We start from the raw sequence: 20,041 nt of genomic DNA, 5'->3' as shown, positions 1-20,041 counted from the left end.
TTAAAATAGTTTCTTCCAGTGACAGAATACAAAACATTTGGAAGTGACTTCCAAAAATTAAATAACAATATATTCTGGCTCAATAATTATGCCACTCGGCCTGGGAGCCTCGTTTAAATGTAATCAATCACCGCACATATCTTACTTAAAAAGCAACACCCTAAGTCAACTAGTCAAGGTATTTATTGTGTATTATGCATGTTATAGACTTGCAGTTTAGGCTGTTTAACGAAAATATTTTTACATGAAGTTTTGAATATATGTAACTTCATGGGAAAACTTTATGTAAGATCTCGTCAAAGTAGTATTAAAAACATGGCGAAATGCGGAACTCAAATGAATTATTCGTGAATTAATGTCTTCTTGCTGAAGCTCTAGGAAATTAATAAAGAGATATGAAATTATGAACGTTTGTCAACAAATTTTAGCTTTAGATGCGAGATTTAACGCGTACAGAGTGCAGACGAACCCACAACATCGTAAGTACAACTGTACAAGTTTCACAATATAAAGAGATGTCTTATAAAATCCAGTTGACAGTCATTTTTAACTTCTGACATTTTATTAAATATTTTGCTAGGAACTTTGTATATACGAAGGAGAACTCAGCTGCTGAGAGAAATTGCGAAGAAAAATGTGAGCAAATAAATGCGTCTTCAAGTTGACAAAGATAAACAGTTTTAATATGAGTTCAAGATTTCAAGTTTATAGACTTACCCTGAGGCCTGAGTGTGCTCCCTTGCAGTAAAATTTGTCCAACTATTGCTTTCAAACTGTTGTTTTACATGCACTTGAGCAAATGCAAATGGAAGATTGTTTATATTATCAAAGATGGTGTACAACCTAGCTAAACAATTTGGGGGGCAGGCAATGATTTTGGTAAAAATTGCCAGGCTCTTAAGTACAAGTTGCCTGTCTTATAGCTGATTTCAGAACAATTGCCTAAATTTTGGTAGAATAGTATGCTCTACTTCTCTATATTCAAATGTTTCTGGGGAGGAGCCCAACCCTGTATGCTTATGTCAATAAAGAGGACTTGACTAACCTACAGGCTTTACAAATTCACTATTTAGATTGATCACAGTGTTCGGCGTCACTACCTTCACTTGAGAAAGTTAATTTTGAGCAAGCAATATGGCACCATCTCAGATCTTCTATCCCTAAGGTATCCCTTGCAATATATCAACTAACTAGATGAGGCTATTCTTAGTAATTTACTCTAATGCTAGATATGATAGGTCAATTTTTCAGTTTTCAATTGCTACATTACCTATAAGTTTCCCCAGATGTGACCTACCAACTCTATCTAGTGTTGATGATTTTATCCATCAATTAGGTTGTATATATACAGCCTCATGTAGTGTACTGGGGCTGGTTGTATGAGGGCTGGATAACGCTATCCACCAGATAGTGATTTTTTCAACTGTTCTAAAGATGCTTGAAAAGCGATACAATTTAATCTTTTTGACCAACAAGGAAGATCCTTGAAGATACATGCATAAAAGAGGATCCTTGATTTATAGGAATACTAAGATTTAATCAAAGTTAATTATAGCAAACAATTTAATGTGATTTTAATGTGATTGAAAAAACACTATCCAGTGAATAGCGCTATACGGCTTTCATACAACCAGCCTCTGTTTGACAAATCTGTCAAGTGTCTTGCTTTGTCAAACCTACATTTAAGCTTAGCTATGCATGCTTTGGAGTTGTATGCCAACAAATTCAAATTATTTTACTACCATTGAAAAAGAGTTCTGGTTTATAGAATCATTCACATACAGTACAAGTACAATATTGCATAGAGCTGCATGGTAAAAAAGGCCTAGCTGCCTAAGAACTACATGCACCAGAGACCTATATATACTGTATACTTGCTTGAGCTAACAGCACGTTTCTTGTAAGTTCCAATAGTTCTTGTGGGGAAATAGACAAGTTTCTCTTATATGTGGATAGTCTTTATGCAGAGCTAACTCCCTTGTGAGATCATTAGGTTATAGCTCAAATTTGTATGTGACAAGCTAGAGCAACATTTGAATCTTTATTTTTAGGAGTAGAAGTACAAGTATTCCTAGCAGGATCAGTTCTGTTGAGGTGTGTGTTCTGGCCATTTTGATGATTTGGTGTCATTGTCATGATCCCAATCTAAAGTCTGCTAGAATATTGCATGAAATTGAATACCGTACATTGAGGTTGAACATTAGGGTAACCATTTTTCATGAGAAGTGTTTGTGATTGATGTAGCAAAGTTTTGATTCCATGCAATTGGATGATCATGGCACAACCATCAAGACACACCATCGTTACCATAGCGGTGGATCATTTCAGTTTGTCCCTCCCCCTGATGTACCCATGACAATACATGAACACACGTCTCTGCAAGGTGTGGTACCCACCAAGAAGGCGGAGGCTAGTAGGTGATTGATTAGCAACTTGATTTGTAACTATCTGAACTTGTTATGCTTTGTACAAAACAATCAGATTTTTTGAGGGGATTTAGTTAACTTGCAATATTGATAATTTTATTTATTTTTTGTAACTGCAGAAAAATGGCTGGCGACAAAAGTTTGGGTGAGAACTATGCATTTAGTGGTATGCATCATGTGTTTGATCAACATGCCGAGGCTGGTGAGTTATAACCAGGAACTTTTGATGACAAATAAATGATTTCGACCGACAGATATTGTAGAAACTCTTCAGGGAATATACAGATCATGTCTATCATGCAATTTCTGTTTTATACTGTTTTTTAAGTTTTTTTTTCAATTTACTCTTTCTATAGTTACATCGATAAAGTTTGCGCATGATGAGAAACATCAACTGGCATGCAGTTCATCTGATGGTACCATATCTGTATGTCATTTAATACCATCACCTCCGTCCGTCACATGTTTTCTACGTGGTCATAAAGCTGCTATCAAAGGTACGGGATTCCGTCATCAAGCTTGATCCAGGAGCCAGTTGTTTGAAAAATGGATTTGTTATTGCCAAGATTGAACTTCACAATTTTCAAGTTGAAATAGTTTTTAATTATAAATTTTATAGGTATCAAGTGGATACCTTTATCCACCTTTTGAATAACCGTCACATTTAAGTTATAAAGTTTATAGAACAAGAACAGACTAGTGTCCTGTGACACTTGTCTTTTGACACGTGTTTTGACCGTGGGAAAGGTGGATTGGCATAGTCTATGCCAGAATAGAGAAATTAAGGAACATGACCGTAAAAGCACATATATGATTACTGCTAAACCTGGCCCAACATGAGCACCCCATCCATTTCATGACTTCAGACTATATGGTATTCCATGTACATACCTGTTATGAATGTTTTACAGTCAGCGGTATGTAAATTTCATATTTTTTTCCAGATTTTGACTGGTCAGTTGCAAATGATTTCATTATTTCTGCATCTTTGGATGGAACATCACGACTCTGGAACCCAACCTCTGGTCAATGTCTTCGAGAGTTTAATGACCACTGGTTGTGTCCCGTTCTGTCCTGTCGTTTTCAACCCTTGAATAACAACATGATTGTTGTATCCTTTTGAATAATCTCAAAAATATAATTGATATTTTTCATTGCATGTGCACGCCTTACGATTCTTCAATTCATTTATTTGAATGTAGATCTATGTTTGCTTGACGGCTAAAAGGTTGACGGCTAGCTATAATATCAAATACTCTGACTAAAATGGATATAGCTTTGTACATTTTAAGTTGCTCTATTTCTACCTATAATAACTGCACCATTTCGGATCGGTTTTTTTTTCTAAATGAGTATGAAACATATGAAATTTGTCGTAATTATCGCTACTCTGGTTTTAATAAATGAAAATAATCACCACACAAAGATTAACTTTCACGACCCAACGTTTCAACACTTCGGTCTAGTGTCTTCATCAGGGGTGATCTGATGTTGAAACTCAGTTCCTTATATTCTCTCCAAATGACGTCATCTATCAATCAGATGTAAATATTCTTTTGGCAAATAGCTTCCGTCATCCCTATTAGGGGCACAAAGACTCGCATTAATATGCCAGGCTTCCAAACAACGCCTTTGTCTGTCAGATGACGTCATTTTGAGAGTATATAAGGAACCGAGTTTCAACATCAGATCACCCCTGATGAAAACACTCGACCGGAGTGTCGAAACGTTGGGTCGTGAAAGTTAATCTTTGTGTGGTGATTATTTTCATTTATTAAAACCAGAGTAGCGATAATTACGATGGATTGTATACCTGGTTGCCGTGAACTCAATAACTTCAATATGAAATTTGTGCAAAATCAGGTAACCTGACACTGTTCTGAGCAGAACCGATTTGCAGACACAGTTAAGCCCCCCCTTCAAGATTTGTGATAACATAACCTTCGAAAAGAATTCAGAAACTATACCGCAGTATTAAGGGCACATTAACCAATCAAATGCAATGCGTATGTGTTGTTAACCAATCAGGAGCGCAGTAAGGTTTCCGTTGGTGTTCAAAAGTGAACCTCACTATAATAATAATGACATATTTATTTCGATGGTGAAAGTCTTAACACTTAAAATTAGACAGGAAATCAGAAAGGTCATATTCAAGTCTACAACACGTCCACGGGAAAATGCATCAAGGTATTGAATCCAATTAAGTCCTTGAGTAAAGCCCCTGTTACACGGTGCAATTTTTCTTGCAATTTGCAATGCAATTCTACTTTTGTGAGATGTAAATTTGGCCATTACGAAACTTTTATGTTTATTACACTCCATGTACGTTCTTACCCTTACTTTTTGAATACTCTGTACTAAATTACATCTCTTAAAAGTAGGATTGCATTGCAAGTTGCAAGAAAAATTGCACCGTGTAACAGGGGCTTAAGGAAAACGAGTCGGCATTCTTTTAACGACCAAGCTAGGGACTGGGGCATCTACTTCCCCCTTTCAGATTTTAAATGCTAAGGAAAGGCTTTTTTTTTAAAATGCACTTCTGCAAATTTTAGATTTGGTAGGACATTTGGTTGACAATTATTAGGCTGGCATTTTTATTGGCATACTAAATTAAGAGGGCTAGCTGTTTATATATGATTTTGAGGTATTGAAATTTGTATTGATGAAACCAAACAAACAAAGGTTATTGTGGGAATGACAACAGGATCGTGTTTTTTACTTACTTCAATACCTCAGAAGTAATCTTGACCCCTTATTCTCGGGTAAGCTGGAGTATATTAACCGCCCATCTTCTGTAATGCGTGTAACAGCGTTACCTATTGTTAAACTAGCCCTTTTTGCGTTGGTCTTCCAAACCAATAACTCGCCAGCAGGATCGGCCCCGGCCGGGGAACAGCTCAAGAGTTAAAATCAACACAACGACAATTTTAGTTTCTTCAATTTGTATTCTCTAGATCAAATTATCGAATCAAATCATATTGATCATGATATTTATATTTTACAACTCTGGTGCAGAGGGACGTCGCCAGACCTTAAGGATGGGGGGGGGGGCGGAGACCGGAGTTTCAGCTTGTTTTACATGACAACAACACTGAGTTTCAGCCCCGGCTGAATAAAACAAGCATACTTGAAAGACTGAGTAGATTTAATTCTTCTTAATTAAATTAATTCATTTCGAAGTGAGTATATATTAGCGATAAATCACCGTCCCAACGAGCCCCCCCCTGGCTACGTCCCTGGTAGTGCATTATTCTGCATCGTGTCATCGTACCTACAATTAACCCCGTGCAACCCTAACCTCCCTTAATGCATAATATAATTATTTTCCAGGGGTGGATCCAGCACTAGTGCACTAATTTGCATGACACAAGAAAACTGCTGAGAATAGCAATTTTGTTTTGTAATGCAAATTAGTGCACTAGTGCTGGATCCACCCCTGTTATTTTCCGTATAACATATCTCATCTGTTGTTTCCCATCCTTATCCTTTTCTTTCTAGGGTGGTACTGGTCGTACAACAGGAGCAGTTTATTCGCTAGCATTTGATTCTACTGGAACAATTCTTTGGACAGGGGATGAAAAGGTTTGTTAGACGTTCACCATATATAATATCATGCAAAAAGTGACATCTATATTGGTTTTATACCAGTTTTTACCTTTTTAAAATTTCGCACATGACTAAATTAATAATGTGTACAATTAGGAGTGCTTTCCTTTAAACTGCAAAAATGGCCAAACCGGTTGTACTTTGAATCGAAATTGAGTATTTTGCTAAAAATAAAGCGGCCAAACTGCATTTTCCGTGCTGGGCAAATGAAAATAACGATATATTTAAATGCAGAGTTTTTGAAACCCTTTAAAATACCTGGAGTCTGTCTGTAGTGAAATACAACAGGACCGGTCTGGCCGTTTGTACCGTGTAAGGAATTGCGGCCTGAGACTTCCCATTCCTTCGTCTTACAGCCCCTCTGGGGAATGTGACGCTGTTCTCGTGCCTAATGGCAATTCGTCCGTTCGGAGAGCTTGTCAAATTTACTTTCTTCCAGATTTCCTCACTCTTACAAAAAGTATATAAATCCTCGAGCTCGCCGCTTGTACTATAAAAGAGCAAGACCATGTAGGAATTGTTCCCCTGTGCAATGTGGGTTAAGACAGCTATTTTATTAATGTTGTGGTGAAATGCCAGTCGCCCGGCTTTATAACTTTCTGGTAATTCTAATGTGGATGATAGGCCACCGGCAGTTGTGTACACGTGAACGGCTCTGCGGTCATCTGAAACTATCATTATGTCGTTCGGGACAGAAATACCCAAATCGAATATTTCCATTCCACTTCGTTGAAATTTAGATTTCAGCTGTCCCACGTCGTCACAAATATAGACCTGGTCGTCGTGTTCTTTGATGATGACTAGATATCCAATCTGGTCACAGGCAATTTTGAGATCTTCACAAGCTCTTGCGTCGAGAAAACACAATTTAAACTCCACGATGTTGTCTTCCTTATCTATCACGTACAACACATACTCTCGCTGCTCACAACTGTTGTTTTCATCTTGTTGTCCACGCCACCTTACTACGAATATATTATCCTTGCAATGATCGTATATGTTGTTGTTGTCGATAGCAAGTCCTTTATCCAGTTCGTTACGCGTACCGTCAGAGTTATTTTCAGAAATAGTAACAGTCTTGGTTTCGCCTTGGTGACAAATGATTGTGATTTTGCCATCAGCTAAAACAATAATGTCATCGTGGCTATTCACAGCGAAATATTTCCCCGTTGATATGCTCGGATCTTCGATCACTCGTTCTATATTCTGGGAAACTTTTTCATAAAGAATGTTTTTGAACAACTCTAAAGTACGTGGAACAAAGGGGTTTTCATGCATATGGAGAACCTGATCGGCGTCATAAATTGGATGAAATTTACAATTCGGGTGGTTTATAACAGGCCAGTTTTTAATTAACTCCACGATTTGGGAATAATTTCTACTTTTGAGATTTTCGTAAGCGAAAAAAAGTAAAGCATAATTCATGAGTAAGACTGTTTGAATGTTTTCCAATCTTTGTTTTTTTTTTAATTTTGATTTTATTTTACTTTTTGCTCCTCGTTTAAAAAAGACTGCAAACATTACTTTTACTGCTTCTAAATGATGCAGTCCTTTAAGCGCATTCATGCAAATGATAATGGTGGCTTCTGGATCTGTATGTCCTTTTTCAGCTATTGTGGCAGCGATACGTAATCTAAAAGCTACAATCCGATCTGTGATGCTTAGACTTTCGTTGTTGCAAACATTAGTGGCCTTCTCACAAGACGTTTTGAATAACTCTTGAACGGTAATGTAATTCGTATTGTTGACAACATTTCGAGTCGCTTGAGAACGTGCTGTACTCGCTAACATAACAATATTAGAAGCGATGTCACTTAGTGTTTCGCTTGCAGTGCTGGCAGTAGCCTCGTTCACTTCTTGACCTTCTCTGGACTCACTGAGAGCAAGACTTAGAAGCTTCATGCCATCAGAATAGTGTTCGTAACTTGTTCTGAGATCGCTAAGCGCAAGACAGTCAATTTTTTTTTTAATTTGGTGAGAATCTCGAGCAAATATTGCATGAAATGTTTCATCAAATAGATCTCCTCCCTCAGTTATTTTTTTCGCACAAATGTCGTAAAAAGAACCAACCAACATCCCCAAAGAAAAGACTGCAACTTCTGCCACAACAGCTACTACCAATCCACATGATATTGCTTCTACGAACGCCATGTATTAAGGATTTAAAGTTTTAGACCGACAACAAAATCAACAACGATAGGTAAAACGCCTTCTCGAAGGCCGAACGTTTCACAAACATGGATCATACATGGTGTGCTATAATGATCATCGTCCTTTAACTTTAACTAGTCCGTCGTGCAAGTCTTGAGTTTCGGTTCTGACTAAACAATACTGGAATCTCTCACACAAATAAGTTTTATACTCGCAATTAAATCATTGCTGGAGTCTGGATTCCCATTAATTAGTTTAAGTGATTAGTTTTGCCCCCACTAAAGGCTGTTTTCCACTTAACGCGTTTTTCATACGCACGTACACGCACGTAAAAATACAAATCCTTATACATGTTACCTTTGAAAAAACTAAGTGAATAAATCGAAGGAACTTAGTTTTCTGCATATTTTAATATGCATTAGTTGACCTAGATGTTAAATAGTAAAAATTTAAAAGCATTTAAAATTTTACGTACGTGTACGTGCGTATAAAAAACGCGTAAATGGAATTATGGAAAGCAGCCTTAAGTGATTAGTTTTGCCACAGTTGTGATAGTCCCCCATGTATTGTCGCCCCCATGCAATAGGTACGCTATATAAGCGTATTAATGTATTAAAAATTCATTTATAACTCGCTATTTTTTGTGTTATCATTGTTAACATATATATATTGTTAACATTTGTACGCTTGCCACTGATTATTTCTCGTTCTCCCGAACTCCCATGCGTGTTTCTATATTTAAAAAATAGAAAAAAATTTCCGTGTTTATATGCAGTTATAGAAACATGCGTGGGAGTTTGGGAGAACGAGAAACAATTAGTGTGCTCGTTTTTCCACGTTATTTCGTGTTCTTCCAAACTCCCACAAGTGTTTCTATAACTGTATAGAAACACAGGAGAAAATGTTTTCTATTTCTTTTATAATATAACTCAATAAAAATATTTTGTACAAATATTATAATTCGATGAATTACAAATTCTCATTACATCGCTTCGCTTGTCAAGTTCGGTGGGAAAATTCCCGTGTTTCTATGCAGTTATAGAAACACGCTTCTCGACCAATCAGCACGCGCGTTCTATAAATGTTATATTATAAAACTGTACAGGGTGTCTCAAAAAAGAACGAAAACTATTGAAATCACTCATTGTTAAAATTTGAATGCCGTGTTCACAAATTTTAGCCCGTGGGGATTTAATGCAACTTATAAAATGGTAAATACGAAAAATTTGAAATTGTGAATATGATTAAATTTAAATTTGCCTTGTTATTGCTTCGAAAGAAAATGGTACAGCTGACCGCGGAACAGCGAGTGTTTATTGTGATAAATTATCCGGGCACCTAAAGTACAACGGAAGTGCGAAACGACAAAGGAAATTTTACTGCATCATGCCTAAAAATCTTATGGCAAACATTTATATACACTTGTGGGACCGATCGGAGTGCTTAGTCATTCAAACTCTAACAATTACATTGTTATGGGTTATTTCAATAGTTTTCGTGTTTTTTTAGACATCCTGTATAGAAACACGGAAGTATTTTTAGTTTCTTAAACATTAAATATACTTTTGTTTGAAAATAAATAAGGATATAATGATTGCCTGTAAATATCAGAAACCTGCTCTTGATAAGTGAGTATTTCCAGATGTTTCAGTGTAAATTCAAATTTATAAATCGTCAATCGTAAAAAACAATGCTATCGATCATAGTGTAGATAAACAAACTCGAGAACTGGCCGCGACGTAAAATGCTGTTTAATACAATCGGGCAGTCGAGATTTCGCCTGCTGAAATGCATTTGTTGCTTTGAAAATACATGCGAACACGCTATTACGAAGGTTCTCGAAATTACGCTTTAGAGATAAAAGCAGAATTGAAAATTGAAACAGAATGAGGCCCCGTCCACACGTACCCAGATATTTTAAAAAAGGGATAAAAATCCCTTCGCGCAAAACGTTACAACTAGTTTTTTGTGGAATAATTTGCGCTATTGTCAGAATTACCTCAAGTTTATAAGACAACCTGTAAAAGCCTGTTAAACGCGGCTCTTAAAAAATGCTCCTTTCTCTTGACTAGTCCACCATTCTACTGATTTATTCCAAACTAAAATATTGTCGAACGCTTATTTTTGCATGCAGCATGCTACGTCGATTGTCGATACCCCCATAAGTAATACTGTAAAAATGGATAAACATCTAGAACGCTTACTAAATCATTTGAAAGCAAACTACAAAAATATTCCCATTTTAGGGTGGTGTATTGTCTTTTTGTTTCGACATTGCTACCGGAAGGGTACAAAAGGGAAAACGGTCAGTACTTATGTATTCTCACTCCAGTTGTACTATGAGTTCAGAGACATCGTAAGTAATCGCCAGTTAACTCTATTTACGACCATTGAACTGGAAACAAACTGGAACGATAACTCAGGGGGAAAATTAGCCTTTCTCACGATAACGTTTTTGGGGTACTTTCAATTTTTTCAAACGGGTTTTAAAAGTTATAACAACATGAAAAGCAAAAAGCAAGGGAAATATCTAAAAATTATTTGAAAATTTCCATTTTTTTTTCGGTTAGTAATTGTTGTTTTTTTTAAATATTTCCTATGTAGTTTAAGTCTTGAAATTTCTACGAATAATATAACTTTTCAATGGCTTTAATTTGACACACAGCCCAACGTCCGGTGTCAAGTATTACATCTCAAAACTCAGAAAAACTATTTTGGCTTCAAGCTAACATAGGGATGTTTGTCAGGAGTTAGCGTTCCAGTTGTATGGAGTTCACTGTTTACGACCACTTACGATATTACTGAACTCACCACCCAACTGGAGTTTGAAATCTGATTTAATTATTCCAAATGTTTATTGGTATTCCAATCATATGACTCTAGGAAAGGTCATACTGGGTGATTATAGCCTCGTTTACACTACACTCGATTTATTGGGACGACACGGCTAGAATGGGTACCCGTGCCCATTTCATCTGCGCTCGGCCTGCCTTGGTAGCCTGAAGCCCCATTTACACTACACTGGAATTATTGGCACGGCACGGCTAAAATGGGTACCCGTGCCCACTTCATTCGTGCCCGGCCTTTGTTTTGGTAGCCTGACCACTAGTGAAATTGGGCACGTTACCCATTTTAGCCGTGCCGTGCCGATAAATTGACTGTAGTGTAAACGGGGCTTGAATTTCATTAGTGTTCAGGTTACAAAAACAAAGTCTGAGCATGGATGAAATGAACACGGTTACCTATTTTAGCCGTGCCATAAAATTGAGTGTTGTGTAAATGGGGCTAAAGTGCCAATTTTAGCCGTGCCGTGTCAATAAATCGAGTGTATTGTAAACGGGGGGCTTATGTTTTGATTGTTGGTACTTTGATTTCGAAGCGCCCCGGCAAAGCGAGGAAACTCGTTTAAGGCCCGTTTAAAGTTTGCCAGTTTTGCTTCGATTTTATGTGTGATTTTCTTCTTTTGGTTCATGTGAACGAGTTATAATTAGTTACGAATACTCTGATGTAAAAGAGCTCTTATTTAAACATCTGTAACTATTTCACTCGTTCACATCTATAAAAAGAAGAAAATCGGACATAAAATCGCAGCAAAATTATATATCTGTAGTTGCTATATCTGTTAACTCCACTCTTGGTATTTTTTTGTAACATATACAGGGTACATAAAGGGTACATAAAGGGTACATATCCAGTGTTTTATCAGATCAGTGGATCGTTCCAATAAAGTTGCGAACTTTCGTTTTCAGGATGGTGATCGCGGATGGTTGCGCAATAACATCAATATCGTATCGAAGTTGGATAAATCGTGAAGCAAGAGATCCCTCGCTGCTTGTTAATGTTGCTAATAACAACCTCTGTCTATTCAGGTCAGTTCCACTTAACAAGGAGGGATTTCGTTTTAAGCTAATCGGCATATTTGTTTACACTTTTTAGGCAAAGCCAATCAAAATGTCTTAATATGAAATACTTCATGTAAATTACGGGTAAATAATTGCCGGTATCTTTTCACCAGAAGTAGTAAAAATTTCTACATTCTTATTGGGTTACTGAAAATGTAAACAAACCCAAATGGGAACCCGCGACCTTTTGGTTTGCTAGTCCAATGTTCTTCCAACTGAGCTACCAGGTCGAGACGGTACGAGTAATTGATATTTCGGAACCCAGACTATGGTAATACCGCAAAGACTCGGGTGTAAGACTGAGGTGACCGAGTTTCTAAATGTCAATTACTCGAACCGTCTCGACCTAGTAGCTCAGTTGGAAGAGCATTGGACTAGCAAATCGAAGGTCGCGGGTTCGATTCCCACCGTGGTCAAGCTAATTTTTCAGCTTACCTGGTTGGTGACTCAGAGTAGCAACATCACAATATTCATTTCAAACTTGCTGTTTGTCTAAAACGAAGTCCCCCCTTCTTTTTCCACACACAATTCCACACACAATTCCACACATTAAAATGACTATAAACAGGGTTGCCAGATTTGTGAATTTCGGAGGCCAAACTCTGTTACAATGGCTCTTTGTTTTCTTTGTTTTTTGACGGTACTAATGACACGTTCGCTCAAATATTTGCAAATCTTGCGATCTTTCTATTATAGAGCCCCAGATTGAAATATCAAACCCATTTTGTCTCTTCAGGGTTGTCAATGAAGAGGGTGTCTTAAAGTTGAAAAGATCATTTAATATTCGTCACCAGTCTCTGGGTATTCGCAGCTCGTTTTGCCCTCTCATGTCATTCAGACAAGGAGCATGTGTTGGTGAGTTGAAAAAGTATTCATCATGCAATGATTCAACTTGCTATCACAAGTTGGTATAATTAATTCATGGTAACATTATCAAAAAACGTAGTCTGGAAACTTGGAAAACTTTAAAATCTTCACCTCCCTCAAATTTTTGCCTATTAATATTTCATCAGTATGGCTGTATGGTTAATATTGATGCCACTGGACCATTGCTTTTTCATATAAGGAATCCATTGGGCTCACCATGCACTGGACTCGTGCACTCCGACTCGTGTAACTCGGAGTAGCACCATCACAATATTATCACACCTGAGTCATAGACACCATCATCAACATAAAGACACGCAGATATGGACGGAACTTTGAAATATCGCTTATTCGAACTATCCTGACCTAGTTATAGCTCAGTTAGAAGAACATTGACTAGAAACCAAAGCTTGCTCGTTTGTTTCCCGCCGTGGTGAAGCTATTTTTGAGGCTTGCGCAGTTAGTATTTCATAGGTGCACAATCACAACATTAATCTCACCTGAGTCATAGAACAATAATCGTAACTAAATTTTCATGCTAATACTTTCTTTAAGAATGCAAAACTTTTTAATGGTTTGTGTCGAGCTACAGGTAATTTAAAAGTGCATGCAGCTTTCATACAACCTGCCCCTGGTAGTAAAACGAACACCCCAGTAGAAAGTGAACCGTGTGTCGTGTTTGTTGTTTAGTGAGTGGGAGTGAAGATATGGCGGTGTATTTCTTTGATGTTGAGAAGGCAGAGAAACCCTGCGTGAATAAATTGCTCGGCCATTCAGCACCAGTTGTGGATGTTTGCTGGAATTATGATGAAAGTCTGTTAGCATCTTGTGATTCTGAGGTGAGAAGAAATTTGTAATCTATGGCTTGAGAGAAAAATTATCAGGCATTAATTATAGCTCATGTAGGTGGGTATAGTAAGGCCTGGGTTACATCAGAGTACTTATGATCAGTTAAAATAAAATATTGAAACAAGACGCACTAAAGTAGCTCATATTTCCGGTAAATTTTGTGTAGTTTAAACGTGGAAACACACTAGTTTTATATATTCCACAGAAAGTGAACTGTTTGATCCCCGTAGTAATCCCTTGTGAACATTTCATTAACATCGACTTTTATTGAAAATCGTCTATTATAGGGAACTGTTATTGTATGGAAAAGAGAACAGCAGAAATATAACATGTAAAGAAACAAACGGCGGCGGTAAACTGGTCTGTTGATATGGTAGTAATGGTGGTAATTCAATGACCAGATTTCAAGAATATAATCTTAACATTAATCCTAATCCCTACCCAACTGCTAACCTCAAAGGATTAAATCAGGGAAGAGTGTATTATATTCCACTAATTCCAGACATGGAGTTATTAGGTATTAAATTTTTAAAAGTTTCAATTTAACATACATCTGTTCATCTGGGTGCAAACAACGGAGAGACGTGTTTCCACATTAGGAAACTATATTTCTCTTCCACGTTGAAAATGAATTTTTAATTTTAAGATGTGGAAACCATAACAAACCACATCACAAAACAATCTTAGTTTGTGTGTATACAAAGATTTTCAAGAACATGAAAGAGATGTAAACGTGGCAAGTTAAACTAAATCGTCAAAATCTTGTTGTGTCTGTAACGGTTAGTGTGTGCATATTGTCCGAAAATGTCTCAGGCCAGAAATGAAATTTTGTGTTTGTTTGATGTGGATGGTACAGTCACACTACCACGACAGGTGAGGTCATCCACTATTCCACACTTATGATTGTTCAGATTACAGTATGTTGAAAATTTGTAAATTCATGTACAGAATGCTAGTGGACGTGTCAATCTTCTAAACAACAACCATATTCTTCAAGACAAAGGCCATTTTGCCCATTTGTAAATTAATCTAGGTTATCATATGTTTTTAAAAAAACTTTTTTTAATTAATCTACACGTGCTGTAAGATGAACAAATTTATATTCGACTTTGCCAACAATTTTGTTGGATTTAATCCACTTTTGACATATGGAATGTAGTCTCTCATTGATAAAGCAGTACTGTGTGGCTTTAGCTGATTTACTACCTAACATATATTGCAAGTCAACAGAGTATAAAACATCCATCAAAAGTAAATATGATGGTTGATTCAAGCTTCATCTTAGTTAAATATCATCCCTCAGAAATCTCAAACTCACTGCATATATTCACTGATTGCTATTACACCATATTTTTATGTCATTCAAGTATTCATTCTGAAATCTCAAGATCTAAGGTAATATATTTCAGGTAATCACAAATGACATGAAAGACTTCTTAGCGCAATTACGGGATAAGGTTGACATTGGTATGGTTGGTGGTTCTGACTATTCCAAGGTTCAAGAACAGCTTGGAGGAGGGGATGGTAAGTCTGAAGTGAACAAGAATATTGTGATCATATTAAGTCTGGTTATAATGTTATTCTAATTCTCTATCTTCAATTCTAGTGTTCAAACAGTATGACTATCTGTTCCCAGAAAACGGCTTAGTTTCCTACAAGCATGGCTGTTATCATTCAACGCAGGTTGGTCATATTTAAGGTTCCCACAATCCTAGCGAGATCTCTATGCAAGAAAATGAAAATGCGGGGGTAATCCAGCGAAGCTTAGATACTGAACAATTTGTTCCGCAGGGGGGGGGAGGGGGCTAGAAATCCCTGTTCTTTGTGACAATTCTTTAAGAACTTTGAAGGGTACACTTGTCATAATAAACCTGTAGTTTTAGCTACAAAACCTACCTTCAATTGATCTAGTTTGCTTAGTGTTGACCTTTACACAGTATGTAAACCCCATTAGCCTATACTAATACTGAGGGTCCTCCCAAAGGCCAAAACCCCTTTTTACACTGCATTCACAGTACTTAACCCCAATTAAATGTCACGTATAATCTTAAAAAAATTCACATTCACTTCTGATTCCTGTCAAAACTTTTAAGTTCCTGTCAAAAGTATGAAGTTATATAACCAAGGACGAGGTTAACTATTATTCAAGGTCACGTATAGTCATTGAACCTTTCGATCACGGATTACTAAATAGACAATCACGTTTCATGGGTTGAAAATAATCCCAGTCTCACTTCACGCTAATTAAACCCTAAGTACTCATTACTTAATTATAGGGTTTGAGGTTTTGAATCGTCAGGGACAACCTTCAAACCAGTTATATATACAGGAAGCTTCGAAATACTTTTTTTTATCAACAGAATATCAAGTCATTTCTCGGGGAAGAAAAGATTACGAAATTTATCAACTTTACCCTGAAGTATTTATCTGAAATATCAATACCTATTAAGCGGTAAGGATCATTAAATTGGATGCGTATCGTTGGCACTGGTCACTAGAGGGCGTTAAAAATTAACGGCGCGCTTACGAAACAAAGGAAACACCACACGCGAGACAATAGCTATGCATAACTTGTGGTCCCAGAACAGCGTTGCAATTCTTACGACGCCTTCAAATGAAGCAATTTCACGGCTTCTTCGAGTTCTTGACGACATGAGAGCAGCTGCAAAGTGATTGCTGTTTTACAGCTTATATGAAACTGTAATATCAGCTAAAAATAGGAGGTTCTTAGCACAATTGAAACTTTTGCATGATTATTTCAAAGTCCTGGTAGTATGCTACCATATGCCGTAGCTTATTTCAAGCAGAATATTTCACAAGCGACGTCAAACTATAACAGCGTCGTAGATCTTAAACTTCCCACTGTCTTTACCACGAGGCCAGTTATTCATAGTTTAACTTCTCTTGCTATTTTCTACACAATGTTTTCAATGTTTTTAAAATATTTTTCACATTAGGGGTACATTCGTAGAGTTTCGAAGTGGCCTAATAAATATTTCTCCGATTGGTCGAAACTGTTCTAAAGATGAACGTGACGACTTTGAGAAGTACGATAAGGTGAGATATAATTTTCAGAAAGGGATAGAAGACCTTTCTCATAACACGTCAAGCGCGGAAGGTCGCAGAATTTTCCACGAAGTTTGATTGGCTCGGAAAAAACCAACGAGCCAATAACGTCAGGTTTTCTTCGTTTGACGTCATTTTGAGAAAGGTGTATTGATGATTTGAAAATAGTGTCTGATTTGTAGCGAGTCTTCAAGAAAAAATGTGTATTTGTATGAATTGAATATGAAACATGTATTGAAATACATTTGCATATAATCCGGTGTTAGCCAAACCCAATTAAATCAATGTTCCCTTGACACGTTAGAAATAGCAGGCTTTCTTCTACACGTGACCTTCAACCAATCAAATCAATAGTTAAATATTAATTAAATCAATTTTAATCATTAATTATTGTTTTCCACAGATCCATAATGTGAGAAGAGATTTTGTTGAGGTCCTGAAAAAACAGTTTGCTGATTATAACTTGCACTTCTCCATCGGAGGACAGATTAGTTTCGATGTTTTTCCCATCGGCTGGGATAAAACATATTGTTTAAACCATTTAACAGACGAAGGTTATAAACAAATTCACTTCTTTGGAGACAAAACTTGGCAGGTTAGTCGAGCATTGCATATTTCATAATGCTGAAACTCATTACTTAGCGCCGGAACAAGGAGGTTTTCGTTTTTGAGCAATCAGGAAATTTGTTTACGTTTTAAATAACCCAATTAGGATTAATAAATTTTGACTACTTTCGGTAAAAAGGTACATTATTCACCATGTAAAATTTTACACGAAGTATTACACATTTATGCATTCTGATTGTTTTTCCAGCCTGAAAAATGTAAACAAACTTGCTGTCACGAATTCTTCACAAACCAGTCGCTTATTAGGGCCACTTGTTAGTCATTTGATATACTGTTCAGTGTTTCCCTCGTTAAAGTTGATTGATTATTGATTGTTAATTGATTATTAGAACTTTATTTAAACAAAATGACATAAACTCAACAAAATAATCGTATGTTCAATGACAATGGCAACAACACAGCTTGCCCGCCATTTTTATACATTATGTTCTTTTTTCCCTCCCCCCGTCCTGGGGCACAGCTGGCCCAAGGGACTATTCGAGATTTGATACACTTGCCGATTAGTTTAAAACGAAATTCCTCCTTTCTTCCGGTCGGTTGTACGAAGGCAGGTTTAGCAGGAGGTGATTTTTTCAACCGTTGTAAAAATACTTGAAAAGCAATAGAATTACAGTTTTTTAGCTAACCATTGCTAATAATTATTAAAAAGAATCCCCAACTTAAGAATACTAAGGTTTCGACTTTCGACAAAGTTACACCGGACAAACAACGAATAGTTTTAGCGAGATTGAAAAAACCACTATCCCTAGCGCTATCCAGCTTTCTTACACCAGGCCCCTGACATCTAATAATATTTGTCCTTCCTTATAGGGTGGTAATGATTATGAGATTTATACTGACCCGAGGACCATAGGACATACTGTGAAAAGTCCTTCGGAGACGAAAAATATCCTGGAGGAACTCGTAACAAATGGCACCTTTAATTAGAAACGATAGATATTTACAATTTGATGCATTAATTTTACCAATATTGCAATAAAAATGAATTTTGAAAATAGTTATTGCCAGAAATCTAAAAAATGTAAATTACAACTTTAGTATCAAACATTATTATACGGCTTTGCAAAATCCTCTATTCTGATTGGTTGGCGAGCTGTCCGTGAAAACTCGTATCCGGACCGAGGTGCGTATATTCCGTATCTGGACCAGTATCCCGGATGTCTCATGCAGTTCAGCCATATAATAAACAGATTATTGACCTCGCTTGTTTAGTCGTTACTGTGAAATATCAGACCGAGGCTTTTTAAAAGTGTGGACCAAGCGACGAAGGAGCGAGCTTTATTATGTTATCCCATCCTCCCTGGGTGAAATTGTGATAGGTAACTGAAATGCTCGTGTGCACGGCCGTTAAGGAAAACTTGACAAGGAATTGCGCAGTAGGGAACAGCGCAACAATCTTCGAGCCAATCGAGTGGATTTTTGAAGTTTTATCATTTCTGTTTGTTTTGAGATTCGGTCATATACTCATTTATCATGCCTCATATTATCGTAAAATATTATCATATTCTCGTAAAACTTGTCAAGAAAAATTTGTTAAGTTTTTCGCGTACACACGAGCAAATAAAACTTGTCAACGAAAACTTGTTCGCCATATCATTATATAGTTGATAGAATATACATGGTTTGGAGACCACTTAAAACTACAATACAATTCGATTTAGATTTATGCACAAAATTGTTCCTTTCTCATCAATTGCCTATTGTATTTTACACAGATAAACCAATAGCAATCTTATAATTAACATATCTTTCAAGTCAAGGTTGAGGAGCTTAGCAAGACGAATGCCATTGGTACGTTTGGCGAAAAAACAATAGACACGTGACGAGAAAGGAACCAATTTTTGCATAAACCTGGACAATAGCATAGTTATAATGAGTTGTATTGTATACTTTTATTTATTCTTCAACCATGTATATTCTATTAACTGTGGCATACACACCAGCAAGTCAAGTGGTCAAGAAACCTTGTCAAGGTAAACTTGCCCGTCTGTACGTGGCTTAAAAGTTTTGATACCATATAAACTCCTACAAATAGCAGGGATCAAATAAGAGGATTACGCAATTACAGAAGACAAAATTACTTAATATTATTCTTATTTCCTTTAGCAAGGTTCTTGCAACACCAGTGAGGTTTCGCATGGCAGGATAAAGAATTCTCATGCAGGTCATATCATCAACATGGATTTTCTACAGCAAAAGAGAGATTAAACGCGGCAGCCTCTTGGTATCCCAAAGATACAAACAATCAAAACTAATCATGGATTCACGTTGATCTTGGCAAAGAGGAAATTGTTACAGCAATTGCCGCTCTCAAAGTTCTCCTTTCTCCAAAGGAACGAGTTAGAGAAAAGTTGTACTGTGTCCTATACAGCAGCCAGCAGGGATAAATAATTATTTTTTTTCTATGGGGTCAACGGCAGCCTAAAGGTAAGTACCTAAAGTGCATGGAAATGCACACCTATCCAACTATCATTTCGCATCGCAATCAATTAATCAAATGGATCTTTATTGATCGTATACAAATAGTTAACAGTGACTCAGTGAGGT

General features: G+C 36.8%; 2 protein-coding genes and 1 non-coding gene across 4 annotated transcripts; all 3 read left to right on the top strand.

The window, feature by feature from the left end:
- The first annotated feature begins 386 nt into the window (after positions 1-386).
- LOC114519293 (WD repeat-containing protein 13-like) lies at positions 387-14,538 on the top strand. Of its 2 annotated transcripts, XR_003686570.1 has the most exons (16): positions 387-479; positions 581-636; positions 1,074-1,165; positions 2,052-2,094; positions 2,245-2,417; positions 2,546-2,628; positions 2,783-2,923; positions 3,371-3,537; positions 4,554-4,613; positions 5,925-6,008; positions 10,430-10,488; positions 11,933-12,052; positions 12,822-12,940; positions 13,643-13,791; positions 14,089-14,318; positions 14,448-14,538. XR_003686570.1 is itself a non-coding variant. In XM_028539407.1 (15 exons), the coding sequence occupies exons 1-15, from the start codon at positions 404-406 to the stop codon at positions 14,134-14,136; spliced, it is 1,470 nt and encodes a 489-aa protein (XP_028395208.1). In that variant the 5' UTR covers positions 387-403; the 3' UTR covers positions 14,137-14,355. The 2 variants fall into 2 exon arrangements, 1 of the variants encoding a protein (XP_028395208.1); XM_028539407.1 differs by lacking the exon at positions 14,448-14,538 and having other exon boundaries at positions 14,089-14,355.
- On the top strand, positions 12,429-12,501 carry Trnaa-agc. The gene has a single exon. It is a non-coding gene; the product is annotated as a tRNA-Ala (tRNA).
- Positions 14,474-18,570, top strand: LOC114519294 (phosphomannomutase-like). Its single transcript, XM_028539408.1, has 7 exons — positions 14,474-14,674; positions 15,211-15,325; positions 15,408-15,484; positions 16,162-16,253; positions 16,759-16,858; positions 17,271-17,462; positions 18,305-18,570. Exons 1-7 carry the CDS (start codon positions 14,606-14,608, stop codon positions 18,419-18,421), a joined length of 762 nt encoding a protein of 253 aa, XP_028395209.1. The 5' UTR covers positions 14,474-14,605; the 3' UTR covers positions 18,422-18,570.
- Positions 18,571-20,041: the final 1,471 nt, after the last annotated feature.

Source organism: Dendronephthya gigantea, unplaced genomic scaffold (assembly GCF_004324835.1).
Source record: "Dendronephthya gigantea isolate DGI-Jeju-01 unplaced genomic scaffold, DenGig_1.0 000013F, whole genome shotgun sequence".
Classification (NCBI taxonomy): domain Eukaryota; kingdom Metazoa; phylum Cnidaria; class Anthozoa; order Malacalcyonacea; family Nephtheidae; genus Dendronephthya; species Dendronephthya gigantea.
This window is presented reverse-complemented; position numbering and strand designations above follow the sequence as displayed.

Bases quoted from the DNA above. Each gene is read 5' to 3' on its own strand.
- LOC114519294 (XM_028539408.1), top strand. From the start codon at position 14,606: ATGTCTCAGGCCAGAAATGAAATTTTGTGTTTGTTTGATGTGGATGGT. The intron at 15,485-16,161 runs GTTGGTCATATT...TTTTATCAACAG, and splicing joins GCTGTTATCATTCAACGCAG to AATATCAAGTCATTTCTCGG. The intron at 16,254-16,758 runs GTAAGGATCATT...TTTTCACATTAG, and splicing joins ATATCAATACCTATTAAGCG to GGGTACATTCGTAGAGTTTC.
- LOC114519293 (XM_028539407.1), top strand. From the start codon at position 404: ATGAACGTTTGTCAACAAATTTTAGCTTTAGATGCGAGATTTAACGCG. The intron at 480-580 runs GTAAGTACAACT...ATATTTTGCTAG, and splicing joins GCAGACGAACCCACAACATC to GAACTTTGTATATACGAAGG. The intron at 13,792-14,088 runs GTGAGAAGAAAT...CGTCTATTATAG, and splicing joins TAGCATCTTGTGATTCTGAG to GGAACTGTTATTGTATGGAA.